The following is a 20326-nucleotide window of genomic DNA, read 5'->3' as shown; positions in this document are numbered from 1 at the left end:
GAGAGTTATGGCTAACCCATAGGAATGTAGCTGGTGTGTATTGTACCACCTCAGAATCGTCTTGTCAGTACATGCCACATGTTGAAACTCTCGTCTGAAGGCAAGCTGAACTCTCACTGCATTCCGTGTGCTATGGTATACCAATACACACCAACTATGTTGTGAATATGCTCCCTTAGAGTTCAGTTCAGTATCTTTTAAGATTTAACATGGTGTGAACTTTTTACTTTGACATCTGTTATCAATAGTTATTCTGTTGAACAGTCCAGAAAAATAGGTTTTACTTTTCTTGCCTTTCTTGATGATGGAATCGACATTTAGCTCCTAAATGTTGCGTTTTTTTAACACAGCACAAAAAAACACAGACATAAAACACAGTGGAAGCCTAAAGTAATATCAAAAGAGAGTTTTAACATACCTTTGGGCCACATTCTGATTTGTTATCATCTGTGGTGGAACTTTCCAGGGACATGAGATACCATAACCTGGCAACCTTCGGAAATCAAACTGACAGCAAACTTTAGGATCTGGTCCACATGTATGTGGCACATCATAGCTGTAGAATGGCATCAAATGGGTAAAGAGATCCGTAGATCCATCTTCATCTGCAACATACACATATCCATGATTTCCAATCACTTTTTTCAAATCTTGAAAAGATCTTCACTATGCTCATGTAACAAGTAAAAACATCGTTAAAATGTTAATTATTCCTTTGTTGTTTATTACATAGAAATGATGCCTGTAGCTCACATTGCTACTTAAACTAGTAGCACTGTTTGTAATTCATGGGGAAAATAATACATTAATTTATACCAAAAAATCTACATATTTTAGAATATTATTCCATCCAATTGTTTTGACTGGCCTTCGTATCAACTAACTTTGTTTTTAAAGTCAAAATGAATAATGAAAGAAATAACTGAATGATATTGTCGTACTTGATTTTATTGAAAGATATAAATAGAAATTATATTATATTATATTATATTATATTATATTATATTATTATATTATATTATAGAAATTAGTTTATTACAGAATTACATTTAAATAAACGTTCAAAGTTTGTACAGACATTCATACATACAGGAAAAATTCTGGTAGCCTACAGTATATTACTGATCCCTTAATTCAACCACTGCTACTAACTGTGAATCCAAAGTAATTTCTGAACTAAACTTAAAAAAAGAAAAAAAAAAAAGGAGCCATCTTTAGTGATCTACTGGTTACCATGCCTGCCATCAGATTCAAAGATTAGCAGGTTCCAATCCGACTGAGCGCGATGGATTTCTTTTAATTCTGTACCTGGATGAGAGGGCTACAGAAAAAATTGACAAACCATTTCTCACGTAAGTAAAAAATTCAACTCTGGAAGTAACAAAGGAGCATCATATACAGAACATTCCTATGTAGATCAGTCCCATTCCAGCCTCTACCTAACAAAATCTGCTGGCATGCAGCAAGTGGTCATATGCTAGTGTACAGACAGGTTCGTTCACTTCCCCCCATGTAGACCGGTCCCATTCTACCCTCTACCGCATCGTTTCCTCAGGACGAGTGCTTCACACAATTGTCATGTATGTGTGGATTGTTCCATCCTCCACCTGCAATCCATACATGTCACAAATATATATGAATATAACAAAAGCTTGGATCACCTCACCCCACAGTTGTCTCCACCGGAACTCCAGATTCTTGCCACGTGCAAGATACTTCTTGACAGAGTAGTGTACTCTCTGAATGAGCAGATTTTCAAATCCCATTCTTTTGAGCAGGAAAGCCATCGTGGGGGACTGTCCAAAAGGATCTATGGACCAACTACTCCTGGAACCGTAAATAGTACTATTATGTATGGTCAGTTCTATTTGCATCCTACCACTGCTATTGCAGTGATCTAGTGGAACATTATCATATGCTGTTTGAGAGGAAGGAAAAAGGAACAATGAAAGGAAGAAAGAAAGCACGAAAGCAAGCAAAGGAAAAAAGAGGAAAGAAGTAAACAAAGAAAGAGAAGGAGGGAGGGGAATAGGAAAGAAGAAAGGAGGGAGGGAGGAAAGTAGAAAAGAAGGAAGGGAAGTAGGAAAGAAGGCAGTAAGAATAAATTAAGAGTGAAAGAAAGAAGGAAAGAATGAAAAAAGCAAAATAAGTTAAAGAAACAAATACACAATCAAAGTTTAAAAAAAGGGTGATCATACCTTGGTCTGACATCAAGTTGACTCAACAACCACTGATGTCCCTCCATCATCTGCAGTAATATTGAGAAGTAATGAGTACTCGCTTCATCATTCATTACCCAGCCTCCTGTCACTATCTCCAACTGTCCATCAGACACCAATCTGTAAAAAACAAAGTTTAACACTACAGCTTGCTCTTTCATTGTTGTTTGTCATGGTGAGCTGTACAATTTGGATTACTGCACAATATACTCACTTCTTCACTTGATCCTTGGCCTCTGAAGAAATCTCAGACCACCATAGGGAGAAAAAGGATATCTCTGCCCAAATAAACTTACGGCGAGGATCTTCTGCTAACTTAGTAACCATGTTGTTCAGAATATTGCGCGTTTGGCTTTGGTAGTAATCCTCAAATGTTTTAATCCAGCCTTAGAAAAAAAGAAAAGAAAAAGAAGCCATTGAAAGTCAGAATACAAAACAGATTAGCTTATTATGTACTTAAGAATTTTATATGTTAGGCCTACAGAAAGTTCATATGAATGACAGAATAATTCTAAAGCTTCAAGGTACCACTGTAATAAAACAAATTTATTGGGTATCTCTGTAATGGATATCTGAATATAAAGAAAAGTTTCTAAAAGTAACTGTATTTTTTCGAATTATTTATCAGAAACGAATACTAAATAAGAGGGCTTTTCATAGGGAACAGTTAGCCTCCAAATTACACAAAACATATGGAGATCTCAAGAGAATTTTTAAGGGGTTTTTCCACTCTTCAGCAGTTTGCCTCTAATGCTCTTTCCTCTGAACAGAGAGAGGGGAGCACACTCAACCAGTTGCAATACTTCTCTGATAGATGGTCGGCCTGTCATGGAATGTGAGAAGGTGGCAACAAAAGGATGTTATGAAGGATTGGGAAAAACACACACATGCACACACACCAATACTAATCCATCCATGCATGTGCACACACACATAGATATACACAAGGGTACACTGTTTCTCTCTTTAGAAGGACAAGAGTTTGGATCAGCAAAGAACCTAATGCAAAATTTCTGTGTTTACTACAGCAAAGAGAGTAACACCTGGATCATTGTGTGAGTGGGGAATCACAAACACTTTCAGTTTGTTGCGTTTATCCCACTGATGTTCACTGTATTCCACATTCCAACCCTGCTTCCATGCTCCACCATCTATGTTGTCAAATTTGAGTTCCTTGTATACCTGCAACATCTGTAACAAACATTATTGAGTCAGATTGCTAAAACTAAAAAGTTTACATTAACTGAGCTTTGAACAACTCTTGGCCTACTTTCAATGTCAGATAAATATTCAACATTTAAAGTCATTCCTTAAATTGTATTATGGTTAATGCCTGACAACATTAATTTCTTAACAGACAAAAGAGATATTAAGTTTTATGTTTACCTGCAAGTGAAGTTTATTCTCAAATTGAACTCTGGCTGTGAATTTTAATATAACATACAAAATTCTCCAGTACAAAATTTCAGGACACTCATTTCGTGTGTACAAAACACACATAAAGTCTCAATTTGACAGATCTGCAGAAAACAGTGTAACTTCTTCGTATGTGACATATTTGCAATAGTCCTGTTTTTGCATCTGAGACAGAATTATTACAATAATTATTATTAATATGTATTGCTTTCATCTCTATTACAATCATCACGACTCAAGAGATCTAAGAATGAAGCAACATCTGTAACATTATTAAACACGATTCCTTTTTCAGCAGCATAGGGAAAAGGGGGAATAGAAGTTCTTAAAGAAAGCATTATGTGAGCAAATTTACCTGAATGTCTGTCTTGGGAACACTCTTAAACTGAATGCTGCACACAAGATCTTGCTGTGACGCAATGCTGGCAATAGTTGTGGTTGTGGTGGTTTGATTTGTATGATGCAGATATGACTCTGGTGCAGGTGAATTGTTAATGAGCTGTCTGATGGTGTGCTTCAGTTTTCCTACAGTTTCATGATGTCGATGTAGATCCACTTCTAGCTGCTTCAAACGTCCCTCAAACTGTACCCATTTGTTCTGAAAGTAGTCACACATTTTAATATTTATACTTGTCTTCTTCTCATATGTATGAAGTACTGAGGAAGTCCCATGGTGCTCATGATACATTCTGGTTGTCTTAAGTCAGAACAACTGATCAAAGGTAGTGCACAGAGATATCAACCACAGAACAATACACTTTGTGGATGGAAATGTGTGGAATGACAGTAAGTGTAAAAAAAATATATTAGGAAAGTTTTACAAGGAAACATGACGTATTTATTTACACACTAGTTGTGCTAGCATTGTGGTTTCAGTATCTTCATGATAATCACAGCTCATATTTGTTGTACTACATAACAATACAAAATTTTAGGGGATTTGCAGTTACCATTAGCATAGATTTAAAATGCACATATACATATTATTCAGAAATCAGTTTATATAAAAAGAATGTTTATTATTTTTTACGGAGAAGAGGCCTGAAATGCTTACAAAATGAAATAATTTTTCTCGAATAACAACAATTAGTAATTTATTTGAAATCGTTATCTGTTCAAAAGTGATTCTAAGAGACATCTAACTTATTTTTAGCATATAAATATTAATCTTTACTAACATACTACTGGCAAATGTTCCCAGACTTGTTCCTTCCAAGCAAAGATTTTTATAAACACAATCATAATAATTAATATTGAGGAGTAAAATTTGCTCTGGTGCCGGGGATCGAACCCGGATCCTTGGTTCTACGTACCAAGCGCTCTGACCACTGAGCTACGCCGAATTCAACCCACAGCACTGGATCGAACCTTCCTCCTTCAGTGTTTCCCTTTGCGGCCTGACTCCAAGTTAGGCATATATGTTGACATATATGTCTAGTGTCAACTGCCATTATACTAGGAGTGCACTCAGTTAAGTGACTTATTTGGCCGGGATTCCGCAGTTGTGATGCACTGCTAGCTATGAGGTTCGATCCGGTGCTGTGGATTGAATTCAGCGTAGCTCAGTGGTCAGAGCGCTTGGTACGTAGAACCAAGGACCCGGGTTCGATCCCTGGCGCCAGAGCGAATTTTTCTCCTCAGTATTAATTGTCAACATTACAGAGATTATTCTGTAGGACAAATTAATAAATCCACAATCATAATAATCAATAAGGTCAAAATATTAGCAATGAAAAATTCACTTACAAGAACAGATTCATTGCAGATCTCAATAAAGAAATGGCAGACAATGACAAATTGCAAGACTTTGACCAAATATTATGTGGTACCATTAAAATAATACTAAAAACAAGTTACAAGATACACATTAATTAGACTTTATAAAATCAAGAGCAGTAACAACTTTCCTCTCTGATCATCAGCATAAGAAACATAGAGACTACAAAAAAAAAGTGCTCTTTAAGGCTCAGTAGAAGGATACACTATAGATACGAGTAAATTAAAATATAAGAAAAGAGCCAAAAACTGAAAACACAGTTTCAAAATTTTAAATCTGTTAAATACACAAGGAAAGACTGGAGGAGGACAAATATCCAACAATACTCATAAATCCAAGCAAAAATAAGAACCTAAACAACTGAAATAACTGATTACACTGAGCAACAGCCAAAATGTTATGCAAACCAAATAGATTATTTTTGTACTAATTTTATGGTATTAAGAATGCAACAATGAAAATGGCCAATGTGGTCTGATTTTCAAAATACAAATATGTCTAATGTTATTCATTTTAGAAAGAATGTGGGCAGTCTGTAGTATGAAAGTCATTGCAACCACCCCTTGGACAGGAGTGGTGGAGGAGATTAATGTTTTTGCATGATTACTGTCGTTTACATATTGCTAATCTAGCTCGGTGTGAAAATTCTCCAAGTGTATGCTAGTTTTTGTCTTGGTTTTGTGTCAAATTCTTAACATTTTTGTGGTGTTGTATAGATATGCGACTACCTATCTATTTTACCAGATACAAACATTTTAATTCTGCAGAGAGACAACTTTGTGGTGCAATAGAAATTAATATTCCATGTAAATGTATGAATAGTGATGATAATTTTGTTATATTTGTGAAAAAGTGACTTTCACATAACAAAAATGAAATGTAATTCCATTAATAAAGAAAGCATGCCATCTTTCTTTTGGGTGCAAAATTGTGGATCAAAGTAAATGCTGCGCCTTCCCACTCTCCATATTTTGGTGATTAGCTTAAAGGAAAGCTGTTTCTATAACAGAAAAAAAGTTAAAATTTGTATTCCAATGTTGATGTAACAGAAATAGACTGCAACAATTTGGTTTTGAAATACAAATAGAGCCAGCTAGGTGTGATTATTTGCTTCCAATTATTCTAACATGAAAAGTTTGGAGGTCGTGATATTAAAAAGAATTGTAAATAAGTGACAACAATAAAACTCCTAATCATATTAATTTAAGTTAACTGAATGTCTATGCAGTTTGGTTTCAGTTTCAAGTCCCAATCAGTATTGTCATTTTCAGGGAATATCACCATACAGGTAGGTGCACCAAAATCTCTACAGGTGAAGAACTGAAGCCTCATGTATACACCAAAATATATTTCAAATAACTTTACTTACATCATGAACATCTGATGGAAACACTGCGAGATCCATCATCATGTACAATACAAGGCAGCCACCTAGAATGAGTGCTGCCCCCACGAGGGCTGACATCTTACGGACTCGCATTGTGACAGATAGTTCTATAGAATAATCACATGAGTTTGACCTGAAATACCACATACTTATTTTACTACATTATAATCATCCACTATTTCATACAGATACATTAGAAGATTCACAAAGTAATTTCCGATTAAAGATGGTATTGAATGAAATAAAATATATTCACGTTCGTACTAAATGATCTAATATCATTACCAGGGAAAGGATTTATATGTAAATACATATTTACTTATAAAGCTAATATAATTTATATTTTGCATTATCTTTATGTTTCACAATGTGTAGGGTTGAAAAATCCTACTTTTATTTTCCATATTTTTCCATATTTTAGAGTTTAGTACATATTTTCGTTAATTTCCATATATTTTCCATATTTCATATAAAACAGTCCATATTATATTAGGTTTAACAATAAAACAAAACAAAATTCCATTAACTTTTAAAAATACATTTCAACAATAGAGATTTAAACACATGTTCAGTAATCCCTTTAACATCAGAGTTATTTGAAAATTAGCAGTCCTATCAACAATGGGAAAGTAAGTTACAAAACTGTATTAATTTAATTTAAAATTTTTAACAGACTTCAGTTGTGCAGCTCAACAGTTAAATGCCAGTCAGAGTACACATAGGTTCAGTTTTGTAAATCATACTATAAAGACGGTAAATATGCCAAAAGTACGTCATTCAGTCAATTTAAAATCAAAACTAACAAGTTACATTTCAGAATTTAAAGAAGATGGTTTATCAACTGACAATAAAATATTATTTTGTAATTTGTGTCAGTGTGCAGTATCATCTACACAAAAGTTCCTGGTGCAACAACACATTACAACTAGTAAACATCAGGCCAACAAACAACTAAATTCCAAGCAGAGACAATTGTTTTTAACACAACCAACAACATCGAATGTAAGATCTGAGTTTAACATCGACCTGTGCCGTTCTCTCATCTCTGCTGATATTCCTCTCTACAAACTAAAGAATAAGGTCTTCAGGGAATTCCTTGAAAAATATACTCAACATACAATCCCGGATGAGTCAACACTTAGGAAGACGTATGCTCCATCCATCTACGATGAGACAATACAGAAGATAAGAGATGAAATTAAAGATAGTTCAATTTGGGTTTCCATTGATGAGACTCCCGACAAAGAAGGTAGACTTGTTGGTAATGTAGTTATCGGTTTGTTAAGTGAACAATATTCTGAACGAATTCTTTTACATTGTGATGTTCTAGAAAAGTGCAATAACAAAACTATAGTTAAACTGTTCAACGAAGCTATGGGTATCCTGTGGCCAAAGGGTATTATGTACGATAATGTGTTATTCTTTATTAGCGATGCTGCCCCTTATATGGTCAAAGCTGGACAAGCATTATCTGTTGTATATCCTAAATTGACTCATTTTACTTGTGTGGCGCATGCATTTCATCGTGTGGCAGAAGTGGTCAGAGACAATTTCCCTAAAGTAGATTTGTTGATTTCATCAGTGAAAAAAGTATTTCTCAAAGCTCCCAGTAGAGTTAACGTGTTGAAAGAAATGTACCCTGAAATTCCATTGCCACCAAAGCCAATTTTAACTAGATGGGGTACATGGCTAGAAGCAGTTGAATATTATGCCGAACATATAGACTCTATTAACAATGTTCTCCTTGCATTGGACTCTGAAGATGCAGTCTCAATTGATACTGCGAAAACAGTTACCTGTGACATAAGTGTGAAGAATGACTTAGCTCACATTCAGCATACATTTTCATGCATCATAAAAACGCTCAAAAGTCTCCAAAATAGGCACCTTTCACTATCTGAAAGTTTTGAAATTATAAATAGTACTGTGGAACAACTGAATCGTGGTAGAGGTAAAGTTGCAGATGCAGTAAGAGCTAAGGTGGACACTGTACTTTCAAAAAACCCTGGATATGAAGAACTACAAAAGGTTGTTGCTGTGATGAGTGGTGAATCAACAGTGAAGATTAACTTGGACTTATCCCCAGCAGACATTGTGAAATTGAATTATGTACCAGTTACTTCTTGTGACGTCGAATGCTCTTTTAGTCAGTATAAATCTATCCTCAGAGACAATAGAAGAAGATTCACTTTTCAGCACTTGAAAGAAATGTTTGTAACCTATTGTTATGGTAACAGACAATAAAAATTGTGTTTTGTTGAAACTACATTGGAAGATAAGGTACGTCCATTATATTTTTTGTTTAGTTTGATTAAAATGTACCAATATTTAACGTACATAGTCATTTTTTTATAATTTTAAGTCCATATTTAATTCCATATTTTGGTAAAAATCCATATTTAATTCCATATTTTGGTAAAAATAACTACATATATATTTACATATTTCATATATTTTTAGTCCATATAAATCCGTTCCCTGATCATTACATTGTCTATTATTTACCAGGTCACAATTCATCTTACCAATTTTTTCAGTGATGCTATTTCTTAACATGGTTTTCTTCAATGCAAAAGCAAAACCAACAGTCCCATGTAGATTTGTAAGGAGTTGAACCCTGTGCTCATTGGAGAGTGGGGAGGAAACAAGTAAATTTTCCTAACCATTTCTAATCAAAATCATAATTTATCTTTGCTCATCATCCCCATCCTCATCCTCTAACTGGAAGTCAAGTATTTCTTTAACTCACACCTCAAATATGGAGTACTACATACCACACATCTAGCAGGAACCATGGCTAATAGGGGGACTTTCAATAAATCATGCAGTGAGATGGCGATAGAAAGAGTTCATCTCAGACATTTGCAGAACACGTGATTGTAGAACATACTTATTTACTTATGGCCTTTAAGGAACCCAGAGGTTCATTGCCACCCTCGCATATGCCTGCCATCGGTCCCTATCCTGAACAAGATCAATCCAGTCTCTACAATCATATCCCACTTCCCTCAAATCCATGTTAATATTATCCTCCTATTTACGTCTCGGCTTCCCCAAAGGTCTTTTTCTCTCCATTCTCCCAATTAACACTCTATATGCATTTCTGGATTCGCCCATACATGTTACATGTTCTGCCATTTCAAACGTCTGGATTTAATGTTCCTAATTATCTCAGGTGAAAAATACAATGCGTGCAGGATTGTAGAACTTGTGCATATCAAATATAGCCAGTCTTAATTACTGCTTTTGTATTTACAGTCCAACCCTTTCCTGCTGACAAATTTAATTCCTTAATTTTACAACTTTTTAAAGTGGTTTGCTTTTCTACTTTTTAGAGTGAAGGTATCACATAAGCTGTCTATGTTATCATTCAAATTGTCATATATTTTTTTTACTACATCCATCCTCAAGCGAGGTTGATCACTGGGATCTGGAATTACAAACATGAAAATATAAAAGAAAATGATATGAGTAAAATAATTATTCAGTTTGTACATTTTAATAACAATTTAAGTGTTTACATATAAATGATAGTGCAGAAATTGAAAAGAGACCTTCAGAATTTCCACCACAATCTTCTGAATCTCACAAAAAAGGAATATTACAAAATTTAAAGATATTACATGTGAATTTTGGTAAACACTGCCTCGCTCCAAATAGTAAGCCTGTAACACCCCAGTTGTAAAGCAGAGTGCCATATTTTTTACTGAGGTATGGAAGGCTGTGCCTGATTTGTCTTGTTCAAAGCATATCGTAGGATCTAAGACCATCACTTTCTGAGTTCTTCTATTGATGGCAATTATATCCACCCTCCTATGAGAATTGTCTTCAAACACACACTGAATCATGTACAGACCTGGGTCTGTGCTGCCCATCCTCTGTTTGTCAGCACGTTGGCAATTGCTGCATGGGCTTTATGCTGTCTGTATGATGGAAATAGCTGCAACACATATGTTATGTCTTATGCCATGGTGCAAAATTCCAACAATACAATGATTCTCACTTATGTTAGCATTATTGGAATTTGGTTGTAATTAAATTAAAAATACCTCTGTTGAAAAAGGTAATTTCGACTCACATAAAACGACCCTTACTGTGTGTGACTGCTAACTGGGATTCTGTACAAAATTTGATGATAGCCCAGTGAAGTAATCCACTCCACTATTATTATAGGTAAACGGATGTTTCTACTGCTCTCATACTAGTAATGAGAACAATTTACTGGTGATGATATTAATTGCACATATGAAGAATCACTGAACTGCTAAGCAAATATTTTCGGCATGCACTTCCTACACAGCTCAGAGTGATGGATCATAAAAATGACACTTCCAGTAACTACCAAATTTTATGATGCCAATACAGGACAGTATGTGGTATATGACATTTTCTCAAAAATAGATTACAATTTGAGAGAACATCATGTGCACCATGCCACATCATTACCATAGTCTTCTACAATTAAAGCATTCATATTACATTATTAATTAGCCTTTTATTTTATTAACAAGATAAAGTAGCCATTTGTTACTTAGGATTCATATTTATCTATCAAAGATGCTGAGTTACTAGCTTACCTTCTCTTACTCTGCAAGAACCATACTCCCCTAGCAGGGATCCTCTCGTGAAATTTGGACAGTATACCCGTTTTCAAAACATTACTTTCAGTGAGGAATTCTGATAAATGTATAATTATTTTTTTTTGTACATCAGCATTATAAAGTCTTTATCGTTAGTGAAAACCGTATATAATATGCCACATTATTGTACCAGAGCTGTAAAACATTACCATGCCAACTGAAATGTCGTGACTTCTATTATGACGGCATAGTGTATGCCATAAAATTAACATTATGAAACGATTTGCCATGATATAATATTTAATACATCATTCTTGTATTTCTTCATAGAAAATCAAACCATCATTACAAACCTGATATTATTTCTTTATTAATTGTTTTATAATGCTGTTGTATAAAAAAATAACATATGGAAACACGTTTATAACATACTATTGCTTCATGTAGGCCTACCAGTATTTTCATTGTTATATAGCTCCAGATGATGTACGTGCTCTGTGCTATACAGTTATAAGCATATACAGAGTGAACTGTAAGTAATGTAATTAATTTCAGTGAGTTATTCTTTGTGATATTTCAAACAAAAAGTTCAATACAATTTTGCCTGTTTTTTATAACACATTTCATAGCATGAATAAATTCAAGGGAAAAATTGTTCCAGGGCCAGGTATCGATCCCGGGATCTTTGTCTTAGTGCACCAATGCCCTACAAACTGAGCTAACCAGGAACTTCACCAGTCACAGTCTCAATTTTCCCCTTTTATCCACATAACTCGAGTGAGCTGACAAGATGCCAGAAACCCACATCAAGTGCACACAAGCTCTGTGTGACTTCAAATTATGGTTTTCTGTTAACGTACCTACAGTAATGTATATAACTTATTATGCAAATCTAGCTTTCAGGTACAGTTCCCTGTGAAGCAGACTTGAATAAATTCAAGAAAAAAATTGTTCCAGGGCTGGGTATCGATCCAGGGGACCTTTTGCTTAGCGCACCAATGCTCTACCAACTGAGCTACCCAGGAACTTCATCACCGTCACCGGCTTCAGAACAATTCTACCCTTGAATTTATTCAAGTCTGCTTCACAGGGAGTTTTACCTGAAAGCTAGATTTGCATAATATAGACGTTACTGTATGTACACTAACAGAAAACAACAATTTAAAGTCACACTGAGTTTGTGTGCACTCGATGTGGGATTCTGCCATTGTGTCAGCCCACTTTGCACAACAAAATATTACAGTTGTTTGTATCAAATTTCTGCATCCTTTAAGGACAAAACTAAAATTCTTTCAATTATTTTATTATCATAATATACTGTTCTCTTAAGATGACTGAGCATATTTAGAATTAAATCAATGGCTTTCCCATAACATGTCATGAAATGCTTCATATAAAACAATTTTTTATATCGAGAAGGAAGCAAAAACAAGCAAAGTTATATTAAATGTCTGTGTTTGAAATATCTCAAAGAATAATCCCCTGAAATTAGTAGCATTACCTACGTTTCAGTCTATACATATAAAAAAGTTGTTTGCTGGTGATCTTGGCTTTGAATATCCTCCATTTGTGGTCTTCCATCCCAGTAGGACTTTTCAGCATAAATCCTTGTGATGGCCTGACACTTGAAAAGGTGGTCTTTATTTATTATTTGTTGACTTTGCCATAGTGGGCAGTAAAGTGAAGGATAGAGTCATATTCTGTAGAAATGATTCTGTAGTCATTTCTTGTATGGAGACGGAATAAGGCCACTGATATCCTAGAGAAATCTGGGATTAGGTATTTATTCTTCAAAATTTCACTCCAATGGATCATGTTCGATCCTAACGTGTTGTTCTAGTTTTGCTTTCAATGTTCTTGAGATTTTTAGTTTTTCTGTTACAAATGATACATAGCTCATTGTCTGATTTGAAAACACACTAGTTTTATCTGTTCTGTTGGATAACTGCATACCTAATTACAAAACAAAAATAATAAAAAATGAGGTAAATCTCCATAAGAACTATATACTAAAAGAGGCACATCTTCTTTTCATTTCTACTAATTGTCAACATAACAGAACGAATTAGTAGGTAAAAGATCCGTTTCCCTAGTATTGCATCCTGAACCTCTCGAGTGTTATAATGGTAACAAGTGATGGGTGAGGGAAGCTACTGTATTTAACAGTGCATTAGAATATACATCGATTTTTATGTTGAAAATATTTGTGGCTGCTAACTAAAACCACATGTTTATAACAATGTACGAACATGAGAGAGATATCAAGATACTACAAACTTCGCCCTAGCCATCCAACAATACGTGGAAAAGAAGCATGTAAACTAAAATAACCGACTCTATTGAAAACCGGTCTGAAGCCTTACTCGTATGTTCGTCTCATATTTGTCAAGTCTCTGTACAACCGAAGCTGCCTTTGTGTTTGTTCAATCTTTCCCCTTCCTCACATATGTTTGGTGCTTTTCTCTTTTTTTTTTTTTCTTAGAACATTTAGGTCCGTCATTACTCCAGACGCACCGTAGCCTTATTGTGATATCCTTTCTCCTTAGTTCCTCTTCTCCCTGTGCCTTTATGCTTTAGCTGCATAAAGATGTCAGGCACATATCTTGCGAAGTTACGCACAGTAATGAGTCTAGATCATTCTTCTTATTATTAATATGTCTAAATATTCACCAAAAATATATGTATAAATATATGTCAAACAAAATATACTTAAAAAAAAAACGCTGATGTTCATAGCAGCGATTAGTATTGTCCAATGTTCAAATATGAAAGAGGAAACCAAGACATTTCAAACTTCTTATTCCATATGAAAACTAATCATAATATACGTGCTCAGATTCTTAAGCAGTTTAAAAAAAGTCCTGCAATGTTCGAACATGAGAGCAACAACCAAGACATTATAAACTTGGTATTATTTCATATGACAAACTAATTGCAAGACCTAACCTAAAATCATGAAGCACCAATATTTTTATAACAAGGTGGAACAAATATGACAGGCATCCTTATGCAGAACGAACATAGGCGAATATCGAACTTCGCCAGACTCGACAATCTTGAACAGTGCATAGCGCTTGTAATGCACGACGCTAGTTTAAAATATTGGGAGAGTAGGACAGCAAACATTTTCGTAATACTGGCAAACAAACATGAAAGGCCTCTTCCTGGAAAACGAACATTGGCATGCTTGACGATAATGTGTAGTATGAATATGATATAATTAATTTTATTAAACAGGTTAGATAGTATGTTTTAAAGCATAATGTGATTTCCGTATAACCTATATACATATATTTCTATGGTTCATATTTTTGTAATAAAAATCATCTATCCTTACAACTAAATAAAACTTCACATGGCACGTTATAAAATTCTTAGTCATCTAAAAGCATGACGGGATGGGAGGAGTGGGTAAGAGAGGCCAGCGAGCTTGAAGGGACAAGTTCGAGCGAGCTGCACACATTCGCTTCAACTCGACTTCGGTTCTTGTCATGCTCGACAAAGTTGAACCGAACATAGCACTTAAAATGCACGACACTAATAACAATATAGGTCTACATCTCATAGAAGCAAATAAAACAAGGAAAAATGCTCCTTAATGTAGATTTTCTGGAGATTTATCGATAAAACTTGAATTGAAGTAAGCACTACCAACACATTTACAACAGACTTCAATCTAAGCTAACTGCTCATCAAACACCTTCTAGCCTTGTCACAAACCTCGCAGTACCATTATCATAGGTAAAGTGTGCTTACCTTTATTGAACTTTGACAAATGGGTTTAATATTCTACATAATTATTTGTATTATGATGGAACTGTCATGAGTTATATGATTAATGGTACAAATATGAGAGGATGATGTTCAATAAAGATAAAAATATTAAGATTTCGGCAGACATTTTTATGTTTATTTTTGTACTATTAGAACAGTTTTATCTACAGATTTTATCAAAATAATGTTAACATAAATTTGGAAGTGAAGAAGAAAGTGGCCACTGGCGTAGCTCAGTCAGCTAAGGCGCTTGCCTATCGATCCACAGTTGCACTCGGGCGCGGGTTCGATTCCCGCTTGGGCTGATTATATGGTTTGTTTTTTTCCGAGGTTTTCCTCAACTGTAAGGCAAATGTCAGGCGAATTTTCGCCACATATCTCGCTATCACCAATCCTAACGATGCTAAATAACCTCGTATAATTGATAGACCAATACAGCGTCGTTAAATAGCTAATTAAAAAAAAAAAAAAGAAGAAGAAAAATGGTGAAACTAGCGTTGGGGTAGTTACGGTGATTTCTGAACTGAAAATCATTGGATATATAAGGGATTTTTTTTTTTTGTGGTGATGCAGTTAATCGTATATGCAAGGTATAACAAAAGCCTAAACCAGTCCCGTGCAGAATCGTGTTTATTGGCAAAGAGCAACCTTAGTGGCAGCGGGCGCATCCCAATGGTAGAAGATTATGACGTCATACATAGTCAGTGATGGATTTGAAACATATCAGTAGGTATACCTTACAACTATGTCTCACCCAAGTACAAGCAGTACCTACTAAATGGAGTCTTCGATTTTATCATTCAAAGATGAATGGGAAGATTTCTTATTCATAGAAGTGAATGGTATTACAAAATGTTTAGTGCGTCATAAGACTCTCCTTGACAATCTTGATAACGAATATAGCGATCTACCTTATCACTGTGAAGTACTTTGAACAGCCGTTTGCAAGGCCAAGATATTAACATAATAGTCAGAGATAAAATAGGCGGATATTTAATGAAACATGATTTCTAATCGACATCACTTGGCAAATAGAAATTTGATTCATTCCAGTGTATTAACGAATTGATGTGTCGTATGCTATGACAAGTAGCTAGGCCTACTGTTTTTCTCGGATATGCAATTAAATTTGCACAATTTTAAACAACAATTTGTTACCATTTTTCAGGAGAAACTCAAAAGAATGCCATTACCGTCCTGATACCCTATATCTCGGTCTGATTTTAAAGACGCATTCATGTCAAAAGACAATGTGCGATTAAACAACAATTAGTGATCTGATTTCTTGTACTATGTAGACTGTATGAAACCTGCACAGACATCTAGTCGATAATGCAAACAAAATGTCATCAATTTTATTAACCGTGCCAATTTCAATTATATAACTGAGTTCATAAGTTTAAAAACATACATATTATATTGTATTTAGAAACATAAACATAACATTTAAAAAAATGTTTCAGAGGTTACCGATATAAAGTGAAAAATAATTAATACCATAAAAGGGACTGTTTTTTTTAGAAAATACCGGTAGCTTCTAAAATCTGAACTATGTGTTCGACACATCACACAATGATATTATCCATTTTTAAGGATATTTCTCGCTTTTGTTTTGATTGTTGTCATAGACGAGAAACTTATTTTTCATAAATGCGCTATGCAATAAAAAAAATTGACGAAATAAAATACACTAAAGTAAATATTACGTAACTGATTACTACTGTTATTATTACTCGTATGCAAATGTCACTTCTGATGGTGTGGAAGAGAAAGTCTCATGACTTTAACTCTGCAAAAATATATTGATAAACAAATACAGTAAATAAGTGCATGAGTGAATGAATGAATAAATGAAAAAATTAATGAATGAATGACTAAATAAATAAAATTATCACATTAAGTAGAGGATCACAACAATATGGATAAATACTTTATGTACATTAAGTTCAAATATATTATTCTTACGTTCTGTGCTCTCAGTGCTGCCTTGAGTTGATCTAATTGTATGACACGTTGTTCACCTCTGATTTCAGCATAATCCTTACTATGATACAACATAAGACCTATAATGTCTTAAGATTGAATCGTTCTAACTGATTCAGAGTGTTCAAAAAACACAAATTCCAGTAGAATCGAAAACGGTGGAGATTAATATAAGCCATATGTCCATAATATATACCGGTATATTAATAATTTTGGTAGGGCGCATTTTAGTATATATTAGCAGTACGTGGCTAAAATTTCAATTCAATATGTGCTGTAAAAAAAACGATAATTTTACTCAAAACCATTGGATACCGTCAAACTTCTATTATACTGCTACCTACAAGACGAGAAATCGAAATAGGGAAACCTATTTTCCAATCCTCTTTTGCTTCTTAGACTGATCTTTCTTGCTGATATATTTAATTTCATTTCATTTTTAGATTGTGGATCAGAATTTGATTACCAATGAGTCAGCTCTTAGCCTGAGTTATCATATTTTCTATGCAGACAGCGAAGTCTAAAATAGTTCTAAAATAATACATTATTCATGTTTGAGAATAGAACGCATAACACAGTTCGCAACGTGTCTGATTACTGCAGTGGTAGTCTATACGCCACTGATGCTGCATCCAGCCCGTTCATTGCGTGGTCGACCTTCACTGCTCTCTTTTCGTTAGGAGCAAGAATACGAACGTACGGGCAAAGTCTGCACGGGTCTGGAAACTAATCAAGGATCTACTGGAGAATATGATACGGAACTTTATGTTTTTTAGTAGATTGAGAGTTTTCGTAAAGTTTTTGGCATGCCTTGCGTATATATCCAATTTATTATATTACGCCAAAGTAGCCATCTCTGTTTCAGCATTGTAATGTAATATGGCTGTATTACAGTATAAGAAGAATACTTTATACTGTGGCTGTATCGTATTCTTCAGTAATCCCCTAACCAAACCTAACCTGTCACAAATTCGTATTTGCAAGAGCGGAGTACGAAGAGAACTACCTCAGCGCTAGTTTTTCTTGACATTATTTGAAGTCCATTTTAAAGATCGCAATTACATTTACGGTCACATGTAAATTGCTCATTTTTACAATACGGTTTCATACCACACTATACAATATGCGGATATTCAAGTCACTTTCTTCTGAAGACTATGTAAGACCAAGAAAATTAATACATAACGACCAATAGGCGAGTTACATGTATTCGAAGTTTTGTTGTTTACTAATTATTATGAAAAAAAGTTTGCTAATTTTTTTTGTGCAAGTGGAAAAGTGTAAACTGACGTATTTATATGTCCACCGTAAAATTAATAGGCCTACAGTACCATTATATAGCAGTATCAGGCTAATATAAAAAAATACAGTATGATAGGATGACCATACGTTCCGATTAATCGGGATTATTTAGTTTTTGAGCCTTGAAAAACTTGACGTGACTTTTTTTAATAAACAGGCTTTTATCCCGATTTTTGGCGTTAAGTTTGCAAGATGTAAACATTTTACAAATGTGCCCATAAATTTGATCTCTTCTACAATACTTGCATACCGTACTGTCAACATGGAAGGTAATTTCTCTATGCTATTGATTTTATCTATTAATAATGACAATAAAATTTTTAAGTTGGATGTTGCTTAAAGAACTGCCAAATCAGTCAGTAAGCTTAGTTGAAAATACTCTTACATGGCTAAGTGAGAAAAAAAAAACATTATTGTGAATGACAGTTTACTGTTTGATGAAATAATTCATGTTAAATCAGTCACAAAAAATAAAACTGAATCTGACAGTGAGCACTGGAATCAGCTTAAGGCACATGAAAAATGGTGTAGCTTCTTCAATTCTTGCTAATGTGATAAACAGTTAACTGAATTACTTAACGTACTTCAATATTTCTTTTCAGTTCTAGCACATAAAGCAAATGTTAAGAATTTTCATTTTATTGTCATCAGTTCATCACAATGGGCAGATGAGAGAAACAGGTTTATTGTAAGGAGTATAACATGTGATTTGCTAACTTGTTTCAACTTCAGCAAATAAAACTGCAATGATTTTTATTCATATTTGCTTCCAAAACCAGAGTTGATGAATGCAATAGCTGCTTCTAAGTAAGATTGGAGTTTAAAAAAGTAAATATACTTCTTCAGAAGCCTAATTTATGACGAGCTAAATGTTAATAACTTTCAAAGTGCATTTAATTTCTTCTCACTGCTATAACACTATTTTTATCAAGTACAATTTGAAATTATTAACATTTGTTTCTTCTTTTAGTATTATTTACCATTTTGATATGTGTATCTATCTTATGATTAAGTTTAAATCAAATAAATACTGAATTTTAGAAAAACATCGTGTCCCACTTGTTTCCTGAAGAAAATGATTAAGTCCCACTTTTACTCAAAGGAATTATGGTCAACCTAAATATGAAACTTACGTATATATTTCAAATTAGCAAACACGTTATAAAAGACGTCAAACAACTTTGTACCTACTTCATTCGATTGTCGTACTCCATAACACTCCATGATGCACACGAGCATACGAAAAACAATCCACTTGGAATTCGAATTTCGAAGATTCGGTCAGCAATCTATGAAGCTTCGTCATCAACGTCCATAGTGTCTAACAGAGTTTATGGTCATGCCATACGGAATAACCAACGAGTTAGAAAGAGTAAGATATAGAGTGGTCATTGCGCCGCCATGTTTGAAGAAAATTGAACGACCGACGGTAATGAACTTATGCGCCCAAAACAAAGTGGGCGTTGTGATAACTGACATTAGAATCGTCAGCTGTCGTAATTACGTTTGCATAAATCAGTTAAACTGAAGTGGAAAAACCTAGTATTTCGTCAAATACGTGCTAGGAACTTAATCTAAACTTATGTACGCTAAATTTAAAACACTTGAGCTATTCCTAGAAGGAATGCTTAAAAGAATAACCTAAGCAAAATTGTCACGTACTATGACAAGAAGTCCTAGCAAATATACTGAAGAAAAATGTTAATATTCCTAAGTTCTTTTAAATGCGACCTGCAAGATTGCCTATAAAATGAACGAGTATAATTCGGATGATTTTATTAAATTGTTTTCCCAGTCTCTACACGTTGCAAAACTATTTACTATACCATAAGATATAGAATGAAAGTAGGCCCTGTCTGTAGTAAACAACCTTTACCTCCAAGCTTGT

General features: G+C 34.3%; 1 protein-coding gene across 5 annotated transcripts in view; it reads right to left on the bottom strand.

Moving 5' to 3' along the window:
• The window catches only part of alpha-Man-IIa (alpha-mannosidase 2), a 53972-nt gene extending 34232 nt beyond the window's left edge, over window positions 1-19740 (bottom strand). Inside the window, exons 1-9 of one of the 5 annotated variants that reach the window (XM_069826175.1) lie at window positions 19630-19720; window positions 10656-10739; window positions 6782-6932; window positions 3991-4233; window positions 3263-3410; window positions 2434-2605; window positions 2199-2339; window positions 1667-1827; window positions 419-605 (exon numbers count right to left, since the gene is read on the bottom strand). In XM_069826175.1, coding sequence (XP_069682276.1) covers window positions 419-605; window positions 1667-1827; window positions 2199-2339; window positions 2434-2605; window positions 3263-3410; window positions 3991-4233; window positions 6782-6892 — 1163 coding nt within the window. In that variant the 5' untranslated portion in view covers window positions 6893-6932; window positions 10656-10739; window positions 19630-19720. Of the gene's footprint in view, window positions 1-418; window positions 606-1666; window positions 1828-2198; window positions 2340-2433; window positions 2606-3262; window positions 3411-3990; window positions 4234-6781; window positions 6933-10655; window positions 10740-19571 lie in introns of those variants that run through there. The other 4 variants (XM_069826176.1, XM_069826173.1, XM_069826177.1 and 1 more) reach the window with 4 other exon arrangements.
• Between the last annotated feature and the right edge of the window lie 586 nt (window positions 19741-20326).

This window comes from Periplaneta americana, chromosome 5 (assembly GCF_040183065.1).
Source record: "Periplaneta americana isolate PAMFEO1 chromosome 5, P.americana_PAMFEO1_priV1, whole genome shotgun sequence".
Classification (NCBI taxonomy): Eukaryota; Metazoa; Arthropoda; class Insecta; order Blattodea; family Blattidae; genus Periplaneta; species Periplaneta americana.
This window is presented reverse-complemented; position numbering and strand designations above follow the sequence as displayed.